At 43.0% G+C, this 20,000-nt stretch overlaps 1 protein-coding gene across 1 annotated transcript in view; it reads right to left on the bottom strand.

The window, feature by feature from the left end:
* LOC310878180 (MAM domain-containing glycosylphosphatidylinositol anchor protein 2-like) overlaps window positions 1-20,000 on the bottom strand; it is a gene marked incomplete at both ends in the record, with an annotated part of 95,631 nt that overhangs the window by 27,206 nt on the left and 48,425 nt on the right. Inside the window, 5 exons of the mRNA XM_083792334.1 lie at window positions 2,216-2,399; window positions 2,884-3,011; window positions 10,965-11,306; window positions 16,629-16,919; window positions 19,212-19,344. Of these exons, the coding sequence (XP_083648460.1) occupies window positions 2,216-2,399; window positions 2,884-3,011; window positions 10,965-11,306; window positions 16,629-16,919; window positions 19,212-19,344 (1,078 nt within the window). The remainder of the gene's footprint in view (window positions 1-2,215; window positions 2,400-2,883; window positions 3,012-10,964; window positions 11,307-16,628; window positions 16,920-19,211; window positions 19,345-20,000) is intronic.

Below are 20,000 nucleotides of genomic sequence, written 5' to 3'. Positions count from 1 at the left end.
TCTCCGTGTTTGAACTTTTTGGTGTTTTTCCGTGAATCTTGATCGTACTACAGTGAAAAAAAAAGCTACAAAAGCATTAAGGGGTTTTGGGCTTTTAGATCTGCTACTTTTCAATTTAAATCTTGAAACGGTTTTGGATGAGGTTTCACAGCCGACAGAGACAATAATTTGTCATTTTCAGCACTGATAACCTTTTAATTATTGTTATAATTTATTAAGTTATAATTATTTTTTAAATAGTTTTAAATTGTATGGTTTTGTGTTAAGACACTTGAATGTTGCTATACACAAAGAAACATGTTGTCCTTACATCCCATACAGACATCTGTTTATCCATAGATGTTGCAGAAACAGGACATTGTATTTGTATGATGCATTACTAAAGGTTATATAACCTTATATATTAACCGCAGCATCCAGGAGTATCGTATACATTGTATACGGTACTACAGATAACAGCCGCACACATCCCAACTGTGCGTCAGGATTATAATTCAATCTAATTGGGTTCACGAGGGTAATTTGACCACATTTAACCCCAATTAATGACGTTCAGAATCATTAACCACTTAAAACCCAGCATCAGTATTGTGGGGGAAAGTAGCAGATCGACAAGCTCACAACGCATCATGTTTCCACGCGGTTGTGAGCTTGTTGATCGGCAATTTTCAGCGAAAGCATTTCCCCACAATAACACAAAACGTAAAAATGACTAGTATAGAGCCCTGGGTGACTCCAGTATAGGGTTTGGTTAAACAGAGACAGGCTTTGGCTCTCATTGTTCTGGTCTGATGAAGACTGCTCTGCTCTGCTCTGGGTCATTATTTTATATTAGTGTAAGGGCGTTCAGAAATATGTTCTGAACACCCGGGAGTGCTCTCTGGTCGTTTGTAACTTCAGAGCGGTCAGTATAGGGAAGTGGATCGTTAATAGACGGATCTATAAGCTCAAAACCCGTAACATTTTGAGTTTGAAGATCAGCTATTTTCAAATAAACAATGTGTACAGTATATAATATATACTGTATACCATATTATACCATATTATGGTTAAAGTGGTTAAACAGATTTTGATGATATTACCGTGGTAACAAATTTGGTTGGGGATTGGAACCCCCCCTGAACGACCCCACTTTCAGAAGCACTGCACTAAAGGGCCTAAACGCTCAACGACGCCCCCGCCCTGCGTAGAATCCTACACTAACAGAATGAATACAAGCATGTTAAATTAAAATTCATAGCTCAGGGGCACGGTGGCACAGTTGGTAGTGCTGTCGCCTCACAGCTAGAAGGTCCTGGGTTCGATTCCCGCTGGGGACGCTGTGGGCACTGGCGGCGTGTTCCCTCCTCCGCGTCATCAGTGCCCATACCCGAGGCGGGGGTTGGCGATAGGGCCTTTCTGTGTGGAGTTTGCATGTTCTCCCCGTGTCCCCTAGGGTAGATACCCTCACAAAAACATGCCGTAATCCTGGTCTCTAAAACTACCTCCCCCTGGCCAGCTGGGACGCCTGATGGAAGGGAAAGGAACTGGTCGGAATAACGTGTCCCTTCCACGCGCTACGTCCGGCCGGGGAAATTCCCATCTGTCAGGTGAAAAGAAGCAGCTTGGACTCCTCATGCATAGAAGGAGGCATGAGGTCAGTCCGCTGCCCCCCTAGGTTGGCAGAAGAAGTGTAGCGCCCAGGATTACATTAGATAATTGGCACTGGGTGAAAAGAAAAAGCTGGGTTACAAAATCGTGGGATAAAAATGTAGAAAAAAATAAATAAAATCATAGCTCACAAGTGAAGCGCTCAAAAGCCATCTAAAACATCTAAAATGTACAGAACATCACAAAAATAATATCAAGTGCAACCATTGTCAGAGAGAGAGAGAGAGAGAGGTAGAAAGTGTGTGTGTGTGTGTTAAACATGCCCAAGAGGTTGCATGTTTATCACGTTAGAGAGCCATTTACATGTTCCCAGGACACACACACACACGCACGCACGCACACACGCACGCACACACACACACACACACACACGCACGAAGGCACAGATTCAGTGCCGCCTCCACAGCTGACGGTTAACCACTTCAGCCCTAGTCTATACCATTAGTTCTCAAACTTGATCTACAAGCTCAAAACGCACCGATTCACGCCGCATATCGTGCTTGTTGATCTGCTACTTTTATGTGCCGCTGTGGTATGTGTTCATTTGGTGACTCATGTTACTCACACTGTACCACCACCTCTATGACGGCCTCTCTGGGCTTCACGTTGAAGCCGTTGTACTGGCTGGTCTGACACCTGTAGAAGCCGCCCATCTCCCGAGACACGTTGACCAATCGCAGCACTCCGTCGTAGCTCTCCGTCTGGGCGGAGCCGTCGGGCATCGCCACGGCGGCTCCCGGCCCCCCGTGCTGTCCAGAGGAAGCCCCGCCCCCTGCCACCGCCATCGCTGCTCCGGAGGCCGAGGCTCCGCCTCCCACCTCCTGGAAGTAGGGATGGGACGATAATCGTTATTAGCGTTTATCACGCTCATATAATCGTATCGTGGAGAGTGTTGTAGTGAAATTGTCCTCAGTACTCATACAATACAGGATGAACTATAGCTTATTGTTGAGCTGCAGATTCGGTACCACTTAAACCCTCTATATACGCTGTATATAGAGGGTACATTTGGTATACGCTCTTATTCCACTCTACACAAATCCATTCACCAAAATTAGCAGATCTACAAGCTCACAACACATTGCAACGCAACACGTCTTGTAGATTGGCTATTTTTTGCGAAAGTTCCCCCCAGAATAGGGATGCTGGGTGTTCAAGTGGTAAACAAAAAAGCGATAATATAATTAATAGCAATTGTTTTTGCCACAATTTTCATATGTTCCATCCCTATACCTGGAATATGCGGGACCAGAGGATTATGGGCTTGGGCTTCCCGGAGACGAGACACTGAAGCTCGACGGTGTCTCCCTCCTGCACGATGAGGTGGGACCGACCACGAGGGACTGACAGTTCTGGGGGGACTGGAGAGAGAGAGAGAGAGAGAGAGAGAGAGAGAGAGAGAGAGAGGAATAGTGAGAAGACCGGAATAACGGGAGGTACAGGATTCCAACATTTGGAACCGGTTTTTTATCACACTGTCAGAGCCGGCTATACAATACCAATACCGGTGGTTATCTCAAGGTCCACCATAACTCTCAGAGTTATATGCCCTGTAAGGGTACATTTGGTTCCATTTGTACACTCTAGTTACAGACCTGTAAGGGTCCATTCAGTTCCATTTGTACACTCTCAGAGTTACAGACCTGTAAGGGTCCATTTGGTTCCTGTTGTACACTCTCAGAGTTACAGACCTGTAAGGGTCCATTTGGTTCCATTTGTACACTCTCAGAGTTACAGACCTGTAAGGGTCCATTTGGTTCCAGTTGTACACTCTCAGAGTTACAGACCTGTAAGGGTCCATTTGGTTCCATTTGTACACTCTCAGAGTTAGACATGTAAGGGTCCATTTGGTTCCAGTTGTACACTCTCAGAGTTACAGACCTGTAAGGGTCCATTTGGTTCCAGTTGTAGACTCTCAGAGTTACAGACCTGTAAGGGTCCATTTGGTTCCATTTGTACACTCTCAGAGTTAGACATGTAAGGGTCCATTTGGTTCCAGTTGTACACTCTCAGAGTTACAGACCTGTAAGGGTCCATTTGGTTCCAGTTGTACACTCTCAGAGTTACAGACCTGTAAGGGTCCATTTGGTTCCAGTTGTACACTCTCAGAGTTACAGACCTGTAAGGGTCCATTTGGTTCCAGTTGTACACTCTCAGAGTTACAGACCTGTAAGGGTCCATTTGGAACCCAAGAGGAATCAAATGTCATGTTTTTTATTGTATTGATAGTGTGCCATAACAACATTATAATTGCTCTCTGTGTGAGCAAGTACTCATAACACAAACCGCAGTTTAAATTAATGAGAATTAATTGCACAAAGTTCACCGGTTGGTACCCACGAAACTGGGGTGTTGCTACGGACCTTTAGTCACATAATGAAAAAACATGTGCTTGAAATATGAAAACAATGTTACGTTTAGTTTGTGAAGTTCCACAGATAAATATTGAGAAAACAGACAAATTACAAGCTCTTGTAGATCGGCTATTTTCACAATGTTTGCCTCTGTCTTATCGTACAGTAATAGTTGACAATTTGGTATTCAAAAGGTATTAAAAGTCATTCAATTGCAACTTGAGAAATGTGCAGATACTTATTACGACTGTAGGTTGCAGTTTACTATGAAACCCTGCATCTCCCATCCATCACGCATCGTGACCATCCATCACACGTGCGTCACACGTCTGTCACACTCAAACCCTGTACACTCAAGAGTAAGACACAGTACAAAGTTCATTCCATGTTGTTCCATGTTGATCTGACCTCATCTGACCTCATCAAACCCTGTACACTCAAGACACTGCCCCTGCACCCTGTCCACCCTGTTCTGACATTCCATACATTGATCTGACCTCATCAAACCTGTGTTTGATGTGGGTGTTGACCTCGCCCTTTAGGGCGTCTTACTGGTACTCTCTTTTGAATGGAAAGAAATATCAGCGCTGGATTTAAGAACAGCTAAGGGGCTGTGCCTAGCACAGCTGCTTTTTGACCTTTCTCACGGTACTTAACGTATAGCAATACGCCAACAGTACGCCAGACCACATCCTGTTGTTAAGACGCCACCGATGCTGATAGAGCGTGTCAATAATGTGCTGGGCAATGTCGCTCGGGGTCGCGTCAATGAAGCTTGGATCAATAACAGGTTCAATACTCAGTCAATGACGCTCCGCTGTCTTGTTCACTTTGGAGGTGGGAGAATTTGAAGCATCAAAGAGTCCCTATCAATTTAGTCTGATTGATTGATTGATTGATTTTATTTGGTGATATTTTCATAAAGAGAACAGTAGCACTTTTCTGAAAAAAAGTTGGTCTCTGTAATTATTTTACATTAAGCTGAAGAATTCCAGACAACTTCAGAATGATCAAACCAGTGACAACACAAACATCCGGGGCAGCGGTGGACCTAAAACTTAGAAGAGTGCAAAAGCGTGCGTGCGTGCGTGCGTTGCTGGTATTGAGCACTTGTGCTCAACTACCCTGGATAAATAAATAACAACACACACACACACACACACGTTGACACTCGGATGCCCATTATATACTGTATTTTAGTGGTCTGTATTTTGTGGCCCGCGTTAACGATTGAAAATAGAAGCGAGCTCCGAAAGATGCGTCAACCGGTTTTGACGTGCCCACTCGACGCCCCTGGAGTGGCTACAGCCGCTAAAAAAGACAACGGGCATGCTTCTTGACGAGAGTGCCTGATACGTTCTTCTATCCATCAGCCCCTTAAGGGTCCTATTTTTTGGGGAAACAGTGAGTGAAGAGTTGAACCTAAGTGCATGCGACTGGAGGCAACCACACACAATGGTGTCATTTGGTGACACCTCTGTCATTCTCATTGACAGTTTCACTGTCTGTCTATGGGATGCGATTCCCAGAATTCAGTTCGAAGCAAAAGCATGGAAGTGCCATTTTTGTCTTTCATGAGTTTGTCCTTAGTGGAACAAAGCAGAGGAGAGTAGAGGAGAGGAGTAGAGAGTACATAGGTTTTTTTTAGCATGGGCATCCTTGTGGAATAAATAATGTCAACAACGCACAGTTGACTTTGTGTCTGTGTCCGCTATACCTATAGAGACAAATGTAATGGAAAAGTGTACAAATGGAACAAAATGGACCCATACAGGTCAATTTTTGTTCCATTTGTACACTCTCAGAGTAACAGGTCCACATGTGAACCCGTGGTTGTCCCCGCCCCGGGCACAATGTTGAAAAACCTCAGCCTTGCGCTACACCTCTGTCTCATCATATTTCAAACTTTTATTTATAAAAATGAACAAATTCACTAAATTCACTAAGTTATAAACTGGGTTTATTACTTCACATACAGTCTGTCGGGTCAAAACCTCATACTGTATGTCCAGAACTGTTAATGTCAATTTAATAAAATTGCCAAAGCAGCAGATTGCGCTGTATTTCGATCTTGCGGATCTGCTATTTTATTTTTTTAAATATATGTTTATTGGTAATAGGTTTCAACAATTTAGTACAGTTTGAACATACCTTTTTTTTTCTCCCTCACCCCATCCCTCCCCCCAGTTATCGTCATCATCAAAACAATATAAAAAATATCATTAATAATTTAGTACAGACATACAAAAACAAACATACATACAGACATATGATATAAACAGTAGGATACAAAAATAATAATTTAAGCACAGATAACAAAAACAATATAAATAAAAAATAAAATAAAATAAAACAAAATAAGTACAATTATGAGTTGGGTTATTCGAGTTCAAGAGATAGTCAGTCACAAGTTATGTCGGAAAAGATTGTGTTCGGAACGTTGTCATATATCACCCTCTATACACAGTTCTATCATTATGAGAATGCAAAAAACACACATAGAAGTATTGATTCAATTCGTCTGTCGGAAGCAAGGTTATTATAGTTAACTATAACTAACGAAAAAACGAAAACTAGAATTAAAAAAACATTTTAGTTAACTGAAACTAAACTGAAACTAAAATAAATTAAAAAACGATAACTAAACTAAAACTGTATTGTGTGTTCACAAAACTAACTAAAACGAACTGAAATGATAGACAAAATGGCATTCGTTATCGTTTTTTTATCAATATTTATATGCCTTACGGACATTTAGAATATAAACCTTTTAAATGAATTCGGTTCTTTTCCTTATTTCCCGAGCCGTTTTTACGGCACTTTTCAGCACCGTAAGGCAGCATGTCACAACGCTTTACGATCCGTGTTTACATTCTGCAGTGCAGCCCCGTGGTCGCTTCAAGTTTTAATGCTGCTGCTTGCATCTCGCAAAAATGGCAAAAGTTGGCAGAAAGAGTGGCCAGACGTCCGGTTTCACGCCGGACAGTCCGGTTTTAGAACCACCTGTCCTCCTCCCAACTCAACCTCTGGCCGGACACATAATTGTCCGGTTTTGTGTGATATACAGTGCTTGTGTCATAACTGTCATTTACGTTGTCTCTGTATTAAAATCTCCGCAGAGCTGCTCAGCTCCGCAGCGAGCCAGCCACACTCCCTCTGTCTTAAAAAGAGAGAGGAGACGTTGCCATGTCCGCTTAATTATAAGCGACTTTGGCCTTGTTTTATAAAATAGCCTACTAAGCCTAGTCAGGCTTCTTTTGGGCTTGTTTTCATAGACATGGTTGCTTGTTTCTCTTCCAAAACCTGTCAACACTGCCAGTGGGATGGTCTGTTTGTTTTTTGTGGAATGTGTGTTCTCACAATCACTTTAGTATAGTTAATGCAGGGATAAATAAACCAAAAATGCAAAATGAAAAACTACATTTAATGAGCAATATGGCTCGACATCATAAAGAAAGGGAGGCTAAAGCACTGTGAACATAGGCTACTGGCTTCATTCTATGTCCCACACCGATGACCATAAGACTGTATAAAAAACCCCACAAGAAAGAGATTCAACATAAAACATATCTAAACATGAAATAAAATAAATTGATTATAAAAGGAATGACCTTTGTGGTACCCCATCATTTAAAAAGGTTAATTGAATTAGCAAATATATGTTCTCTGTGGACATACTGCTGGAGATGATGGTGGTGAAAATCAGGTGCGTGCAATAGTATAGTAATAATAATAATATCTGGAATTTTATAGCGCTTTTCTAAACACTGTGTGTGTCTGTTTGGGGGGGGTGGGGGGCTGGGGAGAGAGCCCCGCAAAAGTGTCCTCCTTTCTGAGGTCTTGCAGGTGGCCACCACAGCCCAATATGGGATTTCTTCGAATATGACTGTGTGGGAGATGCAAGCAAGTGCCTTGTGGATGAGGATGGGAAAATATGCGAAGTATGTCATGGTTGATTGTCCATCAGAGACTGAATATATATACTTTTAAATGGTATCTTTTGTTGAGTTTTTATTACACAATACTTGCTCTGATCTTTTTTAATCCTATACTTCGTTACAAATAAACCAAAGTACGAAAAAACTAAAACTAAACTAAAACTAAACTAAAACTAAACTAAAACTAAACTAAAACTAAGCATTTTCACAAAATAAAAACTAAACTAAAACTAGCAAACCCGCTCTAAAAACTAACTAAAACTAACTGAATTAGAAAAAAATATGTCAAAACTAACTAAAACTAAACTATAATGAAAAAACCAAAACTATTATAACCTTGGTCGGAAGTACTCTCAGATTCTCAAAGTAGGTAATAAATGGTTGCCAGCTAGAAAAGAACCTTTCTGTTGAACCTCTAATTGTAAACTTTATTTTTTCCAATTTTAAAAATCGCATAATATCCTTAAGCCACATAGCTATAGAAGGGGAAGTTGGGGATTTCCATCCCAACAATATTCTACGTCTTGCTATCAGTGTGGCAAATGCTACCATGTTAGACTGTTTCTGGGTTAGAAGTGGATCTGCTATTTTTGATACTTTTGGACGCTGTAGTGTGACCAAGTAGGGCGTTAATAATAATAATAATTTAAAAAAAAAACACAAAAAGTTAACCACTTAAACTTCAGCATTCACATTGTGAGGGAAGCGTTTGCAGAAAATAGCCGATCGAAAAGCCTATACCACATGAGCAATAACAGAAAGCAAAAAGAAACACTAGCATAGAGCCCTGAGGGACTCCGCTCAACCATATGGGGTTAAAGTATTTAATAATGGGAGAAAAAAGGTTTCTGCCCCAATGACAGCCAGCAGCCAACGATGATAATAATAATAACTAGAACTGCACTCTGTCGAGTGCATACTTGCTTGTTGCACACTAGTAGGCCATAAATGGCCAACTAGTGCGCAAGCAGAGCGCGCAAGTACTTTTGATCGTTGTAGGTGTAACTATTTGTTACCTACCTACTTTATGCATATAAACACCTAGTATTATTAAGTATGGTTCAAGTTTCTATCTATATAAGAAATACAGTTTTATCGATGTAGATATATTCTGGATCCCTTTTTAGTTTTTTAAAGAAAAATAAATCATTGATATGTGATGAAAAAAAAGGTATATAAATTGAATTAAAATATGTTATACAGTATAATTATTCTGTAAATGGTGGAATCTCAATATCTCTGTGAAGGAACGTTTGAAATGTCTAATTATTAGATGTAACTATTTGCTACCTATCTACTTTATGCATGTAAACACCTAGTATTATGAAGTATGGTTCAAGTTTCTATCTTTATTTTCAAAGAAAAATAAATCATTGATATTTGATGAAAAAAAAAGTATATAAACTGAATTAAAATATATTATACAGTATAATTATTGTATTACTTATTGTAAATTGTCAATTGTTGGACATGTTGGACTATAGTGATATTAATACTAAATCATGATCAGAGTAATATGTGTCTCTAACTTCAATTTCTGTAATAATACTTTCACATTTGTTAGAATATACATGATCTAAAATACTTCCGTAATCTCTAGTTGGATTTGTATTTAATTGTTTGCACACTACACTAACGTTAAAATTTTTCTTCAATTTCTTACGTCATTATTGAGAGCTAGTCATACATATACACACCACGTACTCTGGTCCCAGCAGATCAGGCACAGTTTGCTATTTTATTTTTACTGATTATGTATATAGTATACGTATGACTAGCTCTAAATGATGACGTAAGACATACGTATAAATATACATATACTATATAGAGTATGTAGTTGTAAGTTGATTAGCGGTATACTATGGTTACTTTGCGCCAAAAACCATGACAGCCGTCCCGCCATTTGATGTTTATGCAAGAAAACAGCAAATCTGTGCCTGGTTTGCTGGGACCAGATTACACAAATTACCATATTTCTTACATCATCATTGAGAGCTAGTCATACATATACACAACACGTACTCTGGTCCCAGCAGATCAGGCACAATTTGCTATTTTATTTTATACTGATTATGTATATAGTATACGTATGACTAGCTGTAAATGATGACGTAGGACATACGTATACATATACATATACTATATAGAGTGTGTAGTTGTAAGTTGATTAGCGGTATACTGTGGTTACTTTGCGCCAAAAACCGTGACAGCTGTCCCGCCATTTGATGTTTATGCAAGAAAACAGCAAATCTGTGCCTGGTTTGCTGGGACCAAACGACCACAAATGACCATATTTCTTACGTCATCATTAAGAGCTAGTCATACATATACACACCACGTACTCTGGTCCCAGCAGATCAGGCACAATTTGCTATTTTATTTTTACTGATTATGTATATAGTATACGTATGACTAGCTCTAAATGATGACATAAGAAATATGGTCATTTGTGGTCGTTTGGTCCCAGCAAAACAGGCACAGATTTGATGTTTTTCTGCATAAACATCGAATGGCGGGACAGCTGTCACGGCGGAAGAGACCGGGCGAAATTATTACGCGCAAGTAATAAATATAATAATAATAATCTATCTATAAATGCACCAAGTCTCTGTCTGTATGTCAGTCTGTCTGTGTGTAATCCACGTAACTCGAGAACCGTTAGCCCCCAGACTTCAAATTCGACACACGCATTCCACACCACTGCAGGGGGTGCAGTGGCCGGTGTCGGACCCACTAAAAAAAGCCAAAAAAAAAGGCTAAAAAAGCCTCTGTACGGGCTGAACTCCATATATGGGCATAAAAGGGACACAGACATATTATCTGGGTGGGGCATGCATTTCCAACTTGCATCGTTCCAAGTAGGCCAGGGCACCGCTGTAGAAGCTCCAACACATAATATCTGGGTGGGGCATGCATTTCCAATTTGCATCGTTCCAAGTAGGCCAGTGCCCAACGGTCACTGCTGTAGAGGCCCCACGGGCACCGCTCTAGTAATAATAATGATAACAACATGCCAACTCACCGGTCGTGGAGGAGATGTTGACGTCGATGCTGACCTCGGGAATGGCGCCGCTGGCCAGCGAGGCCACGCAGGTGTAGGTGCCGAAGTCGGTGAACTTGAGGTCGATGATGTCCAGGCTGGTGGCGCCCAGCGGCGCGGCAGCGTCCGGCGGGTCCGGCGTGTGCGTGATGACCATGCGCTCCGAGCTGCGCAGCGGCCGGCCGTTCTTCAGCCAGGAGAAGCGCAGCTCCTCGGGGGGCGTGGCCTCCACCTGGCAGCTGATCTTCACCTCGCGGCCGATCTGGATGTGGTCGTCGTCGTGGTAGGGGTCCGGCGTGATCCAGAAACGACCCTTACGCAGGCCTATGTGGTGGGGAAGAAAGTACCCAAATGTTTTACTACCATTAGCATATTGAACATGAATGTGACCAATCAATACTGCAATGTAGAATTGCAGTAGAATTCAAAATGTACTTGAGTGAAAGTGCATGCAAGGTATTGGTATCAAAATGTACTTGAAGTACCAAACGTAGAAAGTACTCGTTATGCATATTGTGGGAGGTCGGGTGGGAAACAGGACTCAGAGAGCAGTGTCAGGGGTTAGACGCACGGTGGTGCCCCTGGATTTATTTCAGTTCAGTTCAAACAAAAGTCAAAAATCAACAGTCAACATTCCTTCTTGAGGTCCGGTCTTCTATGAGGGTAACAACACTGCAGAGGATGAGAGGGGTGGTTAGCAACGGTCAGAGCACAAGGTAAGTACAGGGGTTGGGGCCTGATACTCCAGTCTAGGCAATCTACCAACTAGACGTTTCTATAACTTTCCTCTTCTTCTTTTCCTTTCTCAGGGTCCAGAGGGCGCCAGGAGGCTCCCCCGGAGGTTGGTATAAAGGTAAGTGACTTTCTCTAGCCCCAGGGTACAGAAGAGTACTTTTGAGTAGAAGTACTCGGATACATAAAGGTGAGTAATCAGAGTAAAAGTACTTGGTTCGGGTCCGGGTGAGTAGATAACCTAGGGCCCCTTAGGCTCGGCCAACAGGTGGGTACACAAGTACTTATATTCTGATTTCTCTCTATACAGTGGGCCCGCCGTAGCAGTATGTTACAGCAGCCAATGTGTTAACAGAAACAGCGTCTTTCTTTCTAATGACAGCCTTGGTCTTCTTTCACCAGGGTAAGGTAGGGCTCTCGCCAACTTAAAGTCTTTTACAGGTTTAACTGAACACAAACAGCCTGTCTTCGTTCACAGGGTTGATGTGACACTTTAACTGGAATGTACTTTCTGTGATAAACCTCATCAATATCCTCTTCGTTCACATTCTTCAGGTTTAGCGTGACACAGGTAACTATACGTCTTCTCTTCAGTTAACGTCAACAAGGTGCGTCTGTAAGTGCCTCTTCTTAGCCAACGTGTGATAGTGAAAGAACGTTTGTCTTACTGCGACCTTAACGTGTGGTGGTCTGCCGGTGGATACGAGGGTCCGTCTTCCGCTGCTCGCCGCCGAACCGAGTCAGGAGGGTCTCCAGGTATGCACGGCTTTCCAGTAACACTTTTCTATGGGGGGCACACACTCCCGTGTGCGCTTTCAGCCCCACTCCTACAAGCCTGATGAGGTGGAAACAAACAGAGTTGAGTTGCGGAACAAACAATCAAACAGAGCATTTAGATATCGTCGAGGGATCCGGTACCGAGAGGAGTGTGCACTTACCATCCAGCGCCAAGCTGCCGACATACACTGTCCGAGCGTTCTTGGGTGAACCAGCCAGTGTCAGGGCTAAGTTCCACTGGCGTTTATAAAGGGCGCGGCTGACAGGTTGCGGCTGTCGCTGATTGCCAATCGGGCGGCGGCCGCATCAGCCGCAGCTGATGTAGGATCGCACTGGGATAGTAGATGCCGTCTATGACGCGTCCGTGGGCGGAGCGCGTCGGCGTTTGTCTGGTTGTCATAGTAACGCGCCCATTATTCTGGTGGTATTGTAGCGAGACTCCACAATATGCACAATGTCCTGTTTCAAGTTTTCAAATGTAAAAAAATATATTTTGAAAATAGCCGCCGTGACGCATTGTGAACTTGTTGATTGGCTATTTTCAAAGGGCCGAAATGTATATACTGTAGGCTAAGGCTGAAGTTGTTAATGTATGTTTTGTAATAATAATCAAAATCTACAAAGTAACTAGTAACTAAAGTTTTCAAATAAATGTACTGGAGTAAAAGTACAATATTTGGATCTGAGATGTAGTGGAGTAGAAGTAAAATATTGGAAATTGGAAATACTCAAGTAAAGTACTATGAATACCTCAAAATTTTACTAAACTACAGTACTTGAGTAAATGTACTTAATTACTTTCCATCACTGCCTATAATAACGGACGGAGGAGGAGGACACATTACCGTCGGATTATAATGGATCTTTTATTTTTTTACATTTTACAATTTGTGAATTTAGCAGACACTCTTACGTCTTAGAGGCAGATTCACCCTGACTGGATATTAATATTTTCCATAATATCCACAGCCTACCTCTGAATAGACAGAAGGTGACATCTTATAGTGTGCATTAGTGAAGACCAATTATATGAAGAAAATGGGCGAAGTGCTCCTTTAATGTTTTATGAAAAGCACTTGAAATGTGCTACTGTATACATGAATAAATAAACTTGCCTTGCCACTATCCACATACTGTAAGTGTCATATATGCTAGTGATTCACAAACCTTTTCATGTGAAGGACCCCCATCGGAAAATATTATGTGCCAGCTGGATACAAATGTTGTGTTGTTAAAAAGTTCTAAATGATTCCACATTTTTCCAATCTAAAAGCTCAAACGCGCCACATCTCAACTTGTTTTACACATGCAGATGTATTTACAAATTGCAATTCAGGCATTTAGCCGGCGCTCTTTATCCAGAGCGACTTACAGCAACGTTAATACAATGCAAAGAGACAGTGTGGTACCTCAGTAATCTAGAATCATAGACAAATCCAGATAGCATTCTAATGTAGTAATCTGTACAATTAAACTATAGAAACGACAGGATGCCAGGTAAACAAAATGAACCTATAGCATCTGTCTAAATAACACTACATTTTACAATCTTTATAAGACTGCACCGTCGCCAAGGCTATCTTAAGTGCTACAGGCTAAGGTGGAGTCTGAAGAGGTATAAGTCTACGGTGGGAAATTGGGAGTGAGTCTGCAGTTCTAAGTGCAATGTGGAGTTTGTTCCACAGTTTGAGAGCCAGAAGGGATAAGATTCTGGGACATGTGGAGCGTTGCCCCGGATGTTTTAGGGATACATATAGGGTTCAGTTGGTTAAACCGATTTGGATGCTATATTAATGTAACTAATTTAGCTGGGGAACCCCTGGAACCCCCCTCAAGGACCCTTGGGGTCCCTGGACCTCACTTTGAGTGTATTCAAATGTATTCATCTCCTCTCCTGATGTGAACCACAGGTTCATGCTGCAGGTCATCTGTTCTGATGAGTAGAGGTTGATAAATCATGACGCTGCATTTTGGGACTTTGCTGCAGAAATTCACGACAACCAAAAACAGCAGAGAGGAGAGAAAAATCCCTCTCTCTTTCTCTCCCTCTCTGCAGTGAGTAGTGGAGAGTGAGGTATGCTTTCGCTGCTGTCAGGCAGAAAACTTTTGTATGTGTTTATTATACACAGTATCTAAAGTAGAACTTTAGTAAAGTTCTATCATTTAATTCACATCATTCCTTTTTTTTAATCACCATAGAAAACAATATGATTGATTTGTTTTAAATTTAATTATTGATTACCCTGACCACTTATTTAACCGCTAATGCATACCTTGATGTACTACGGTGTCATACATAAATACAGAAAATAGCTCTGTCTAGCTCACAACACATGACATGCCAATTATTTTACTAAAATCCAGTATTTTCATTGCAAAAGGTATTCTTTCGATTCATTTGATTAGTTCCTTGTTTGGTACCTGCACCGAATCAATTTTCATTGCTCATTGTGATAAATATTCAGACCTAATTAGTATTTTATTTTCTAATGCATTAATTCTTGCAGTTTGTTAACACTAGATAATAATACGACAGAAACCCTGTCCTATTTTAAGGCTATACAATCCTAGTCCTCATAGCCACATGCAGGCTTGGTGCCCGGGTGGCGCGGTGTAAAGTACTGTAGCTGCCCACCACAGCGGAGGTTGTGGGTTCAAATCCACCGTGGTTCATCTGGCTTTTTCGAGCGTCTGTGCCATAGAGTATAAAGAAGGATAGAGACTGAACCCCCCCTTTCCCCCCCGGTATTCATGTCAGTGGAAGTTGCTCAGTGGCGTTTTGAAGCACCCAGAAGAACCGTCTACTTCCGCCTTTTTTCGATTTGGACACCAAAATTTGGTGTCCAAAATGCGGAAGTGCAAACGAGCGCTCAATGTTAAAGCCCAGCTGCACGGGATTTCCTCGTCATACCTCCACGGGTCAGCCTGCAGTCCCTCCTCTTACCACTAGGGCCCAGTGCTTCAACGTTGGAGAGCCTCACTGGGGCCTTGGTCTGTGCGAACGCGGGGAGGGTGATATTTGTCACTACACACATACTCTACGGGCTAGGGCACCAATCAGCAGGGAGTGTTGAAGGTTGAGTGGGACAGAGCAGGGGCTCCACGCTGGCAGGTGAGTCAGTAGGACACAGCTGCAGAGCTGCAACACACACAGCAATGAGTGTGTGTGTGTGTGTGTGTGTGTGTGTGTGTGTGTGTGTGTGTGTGTGTGTGTGTGTGTGTGTGTATGTGTGTGTGTGGGGAGGAATCAATTGGCATAACGACCACATTGGAGAGAGAAAACTAGTTTCTGTAACTTGTTTCATCTTTCTTTTTTCTTTTTCTCGCTGGGAAGTAGTCCCATTCTTACAGTCAGTGAGACGCTTTATAAAAATTAGATAAGAAACACAGACTCATACATAAACATGAATCTTCAGAGCTGAAACTTAGCCTCAATTTTTAATTGGGTGTGTGTGTGTGTGTGTGGTGTGTGTGTGTGTGTGTGTGTGTGTGTGTGTGTGTGTGTGTGTGGGGGGGGGGGGGGGGGTATTGGATAGGAGGACGGGCGCTGGCCCAAAAAACCAAAGGAGCTGAGAGTCAGTGCATTAGAGGAACTTGCATTCATTAATCTTCTACCCTAGAATAGAACATGTATAGTGACTATAGTCCTGCTTCCCACCTGCCTGCAGCTGTGTCTGTTTACAACAATACCCCCACCCCCCTCACAAAGCCCTCTAACCCCCCCGCCATAACCGGTTGAAGTTTGCAAATGAGTCAAATCAGCTAAAAATCTGCATACTAGATTGAGATTCGTTCTTTGTTGTCCTCCTCCGGAGAGGAACATTGTTTTGGTACACAATAGAACAGTGGTTCTCAACCTGTGGGTAGATGATTTTGGGCGGTCCCCAGACAACAGTGAGGTGGCAATTTAAGGACTTTTAAGATATTTTTGATACCGCCAAAAAGTTAAAATACCCGTCTGAACTGAGTGGTGCTGTGTGTGTGTGTGTGTGTGTGTGTGTGTGTGTGTGTGTGTGTGTGTGTGCGTCAATCAGGGCAGGCACCACTCAGAATTACCCACAAATTGTACTCAAGTACAGTACTTGAGTAAATGTACTTGGCTACTTAGTTTCCACCAGTGTAAATGTCTGAGCTGACCTCGTACGAGGACGGTGGCCGTCTTCTTGGCGAGGTTGCCCACGTTGTTGCTGGCGACGCAGCTGTAGGCTCCGCCCTCTTGGTAGGTGATGGCGGGCAGAGTGAGCGTGTCTCCGCTCACGGCGCTCCTCTCCGGGAGCTCCTCCCCCTCCGCTGCGCTGCCTCCTCCTCCTCTCAGCCACCTCAGCGTGGGCAGGGGCTCCCCTCCCGCCCTCACGCATGGCAGGGTCACCGTCTGACCCGGGTTCACCACCAGGGGGTCGTCTACCGGCAGCCTGATACTGGGAGACGCTGGAGAGAGAGAGAGAGAGAGAGAGAGAGAGAGAGACTTTAGCTTTTTAAAAACCCTTTATTTACTAACTAAAAAACAACAATCACTTTGCTTGTTTTCAATCAAACATTCATATTTTACCCAAAAATCTAACCAAAAACATAAAATCTCATCCTCAATTGAACAGATAACATCATTGTAAATAACACCATTGTTGCACCAAATGCTGCTGCCGCCTCCGAGTGCCCTCCATACACAGAGTCCTCCTCCACACCCAGCCTGTCTCTGGACACAACACAACAGTACAGTACAAGTCCATTTTTCTCTCCCCTGCTGTGATTCTCAAGTTCAGTGTCCTCCATAGACAGTTTTTAGAGACATCGTTTATGGAAACAATCCACATAGTAAACTGAAGCCCAACACACACTGGGTGCGCAGCGATGCGGAACAGGCGTGGCCGCGCGGCAACGCCTGGAAAATAGAACAGTGGCCTATCGGAGCGTCAGGCGAGGCGTGAACGCGCGTCGGATGGAGCCGGTGTGGGATAGGTTAATTGAAAATAACGGAGACGGCTGTTTTGACACGCAGCGTTCACAGACGGTATGTGTAGGGCTTGATATCAGCCCCAGCAGATCAGCTACTGTATCCACTGAGCTTTGACCAGCTACATCCAACACTTCCACCATGACCGCTATCACACAGGCTGTGAATGAGTCCTGATGTTGGACTGTGATAAAGGTCCATCCTGGCCTTTCCAACCAGAGGCTCTCCTGAGATTCAGCCATCTGAGAATCAGAGCCTACAAGTAGCAGGCTCCACCATTGTCCAGTCAACCAGAACCAACCAAGCCTGCAAGTGGCTGGCTGTATCACTGTCCAGTTCATCTTCATGTCCATTAAAGACAAAACTAAATGCACCCAGCGCACAGAAGGAACCCAGAGGCACCACCACCACCATCACACTAGCCACTTATCAATTTCCAACTCTGCATCAACCCTCTGCACCAATTTCATAAATCTGAAATTCTCTTGCATGGTAAAACATACTCCTTCACACTCCGATTGCCCGGGGTTATTTAATCCATGAAATCACAGCGCCCAATCTATTTATAACAACGGAGCACTTTTACTGACGGACTGGAAGTTATACTGGAAGTGGCTGGAGCAGCTAAATGTAGCCAAAACACTCTAAAGGTGATCGACAACAACATGAGGCATGATTAAATCTAACGTGACTAGCGACTGGACAGCGGGGGGCCATCTAACACAGGATATTTTCTTAGAATTGGACGGTATGATTTAGATCGCGAGTTATTAACGTTGTCGTCGGCTAAACTGGAGGGAAACATTTTAGATGACGTCCCACTGTTGTGCAACATCGAGGTTTGCGCAAGAGGCGCTCCTAGGCTGTAGAGCGATGTGATCGGTTTTCATATCAATAAACTTCGTCTTTTGGATAAAACTTTGTCCTGGACGCTGGGTGTTACTAATAGAAAGGACGGTGAACTTCGTCCTCGGCGATTGGGTGTTAACTTCATGTTTTGCCTGGAAGCCTTCACAAAACTATTTCTATCTGGGGAAGTACTTTTCAACTTTGATCAACCTCATGTTTTTAGTTTTCTGTAAAAACTGTTTCATTTCTAACAGCCCAGAGCCCATAGAGATTTTTCTTTTTCACACGTTTCATCATCGCTCACCCAACCACCATTATCATCTTCTGAATTGAGTTTTCTTTTTCCCTCTGTCACTTTTGTTGCTTTTGTCCCATTTGATCCTTTTGCCTTTCTTCTACCTTTTCTCTTCAGCCCTCATCTCCACATTTCAGGGCTTAAAGCCAAAACAAATCCCAAGACTGAAAATTATTTTTTGCAAATCTTTTTTTGCACTGATCTCATTAAATGACCCCTATGAAATCCTCAGGACTGAAATCCGTCCCCAGGACTGAGAACTTTAAGCCCTGCACATCTGCATTAGCCCCCCGCCTCCACTTGACTGATAGGAGTCAAGTGGAGTTCAACATTCACCTCTGCTGTTTTCCTGCTGGTTATTTTATTTTCCCCCTTCATCTTCACCTGTTAGCCCTCCCCATCTTTATTGACTTTTCCTGTCAACATCTCACACTTCCTCCCAACGTTTCCCATCTCCTTTTCAACATTTTCCCCCCAGGGATCCCCCCCCCGTCTGGTAGCATTGCTTGTCCCCTCGCCAAAGTCAACAACCCTCTCTGGACAGGACCTTATCAAATGCCCTTCCACACCTCAGCCAAAACACTTCATATTCTCGGTTGTGTGTGTATATGTGTATGTACCGTACCTGTTCTGTTGTTGAGGTTGAAGTGGGCGCTCTTGTCAGGGATTCCACACACATTCCTGACGGAGGACACACAGGTGTAGTTGGCGTAGTCCTGAGGACGCAAGTTCTTTAACTTCAAGATCTTCGTCTCTCCCTGAAAGACACACACACACACACACACACACACGCACACACACACGCACGAGCACATGCACACACACACACACACACACGCACGCACACGCACCCGCACACACACACACACACACACACACACTCTCTCTCTCTATATAGTGCATTCTAACAGGGAGTATGATACTTTTATAAGGCTTTACTAGCATAGGCAAGGTGAGTTCAGGAATGATACATTTCAATTCGGGAGCCGAAGAGACAGGGTACAAATTCAGGAAGTCTCCTGCAAAAATCAGGAGTTTGGTAGGTATGCCCTAATCATGCAGTGGTTCCTAAACTTTTTAGCTCGAGACCCAAAAGAGAGATTAGACTAGATTAGATTAGATTTGCCTCCATCTTTTGAAATATATAAATTGTAGGAAAAGAAAATGGGATTTTTACACGTGGTGTGACCCCTAAAAATTGGTCCGTGGCCTACAAATGGGTCTCGATCCACTGTTTGTGAAACAGTGTCACACTGTAGTATGAAGTTTAAGTATTTAAAAGTAGCAAATTTGCCGATCAACAAGCTCGGGGAACGCGGGGAGATGACAAATTCCTGAGCTAGAACAAGGGAAGCGTCTGACTGTGGAGTGAGACTTGACCTCTCCACTGTCTACCCTGTCTAAACCCTGTGTA

This window comes from Protomyctophum parallelum, assembly GCF_964188405.1.
Source record: "Protomyctophum parallelum genome assembly, chromosome: 20".
Classification (NCBI taxonomy): Eukaryota; Metazoa; Chordata; class Actinopteri; order Myctophiformes; family Myctophidae; genus Protomyctophum; species Protomyctophum parallelum.
This window is presented reverse-complemented; position numbering and strand designations above follow the sequence as displayed.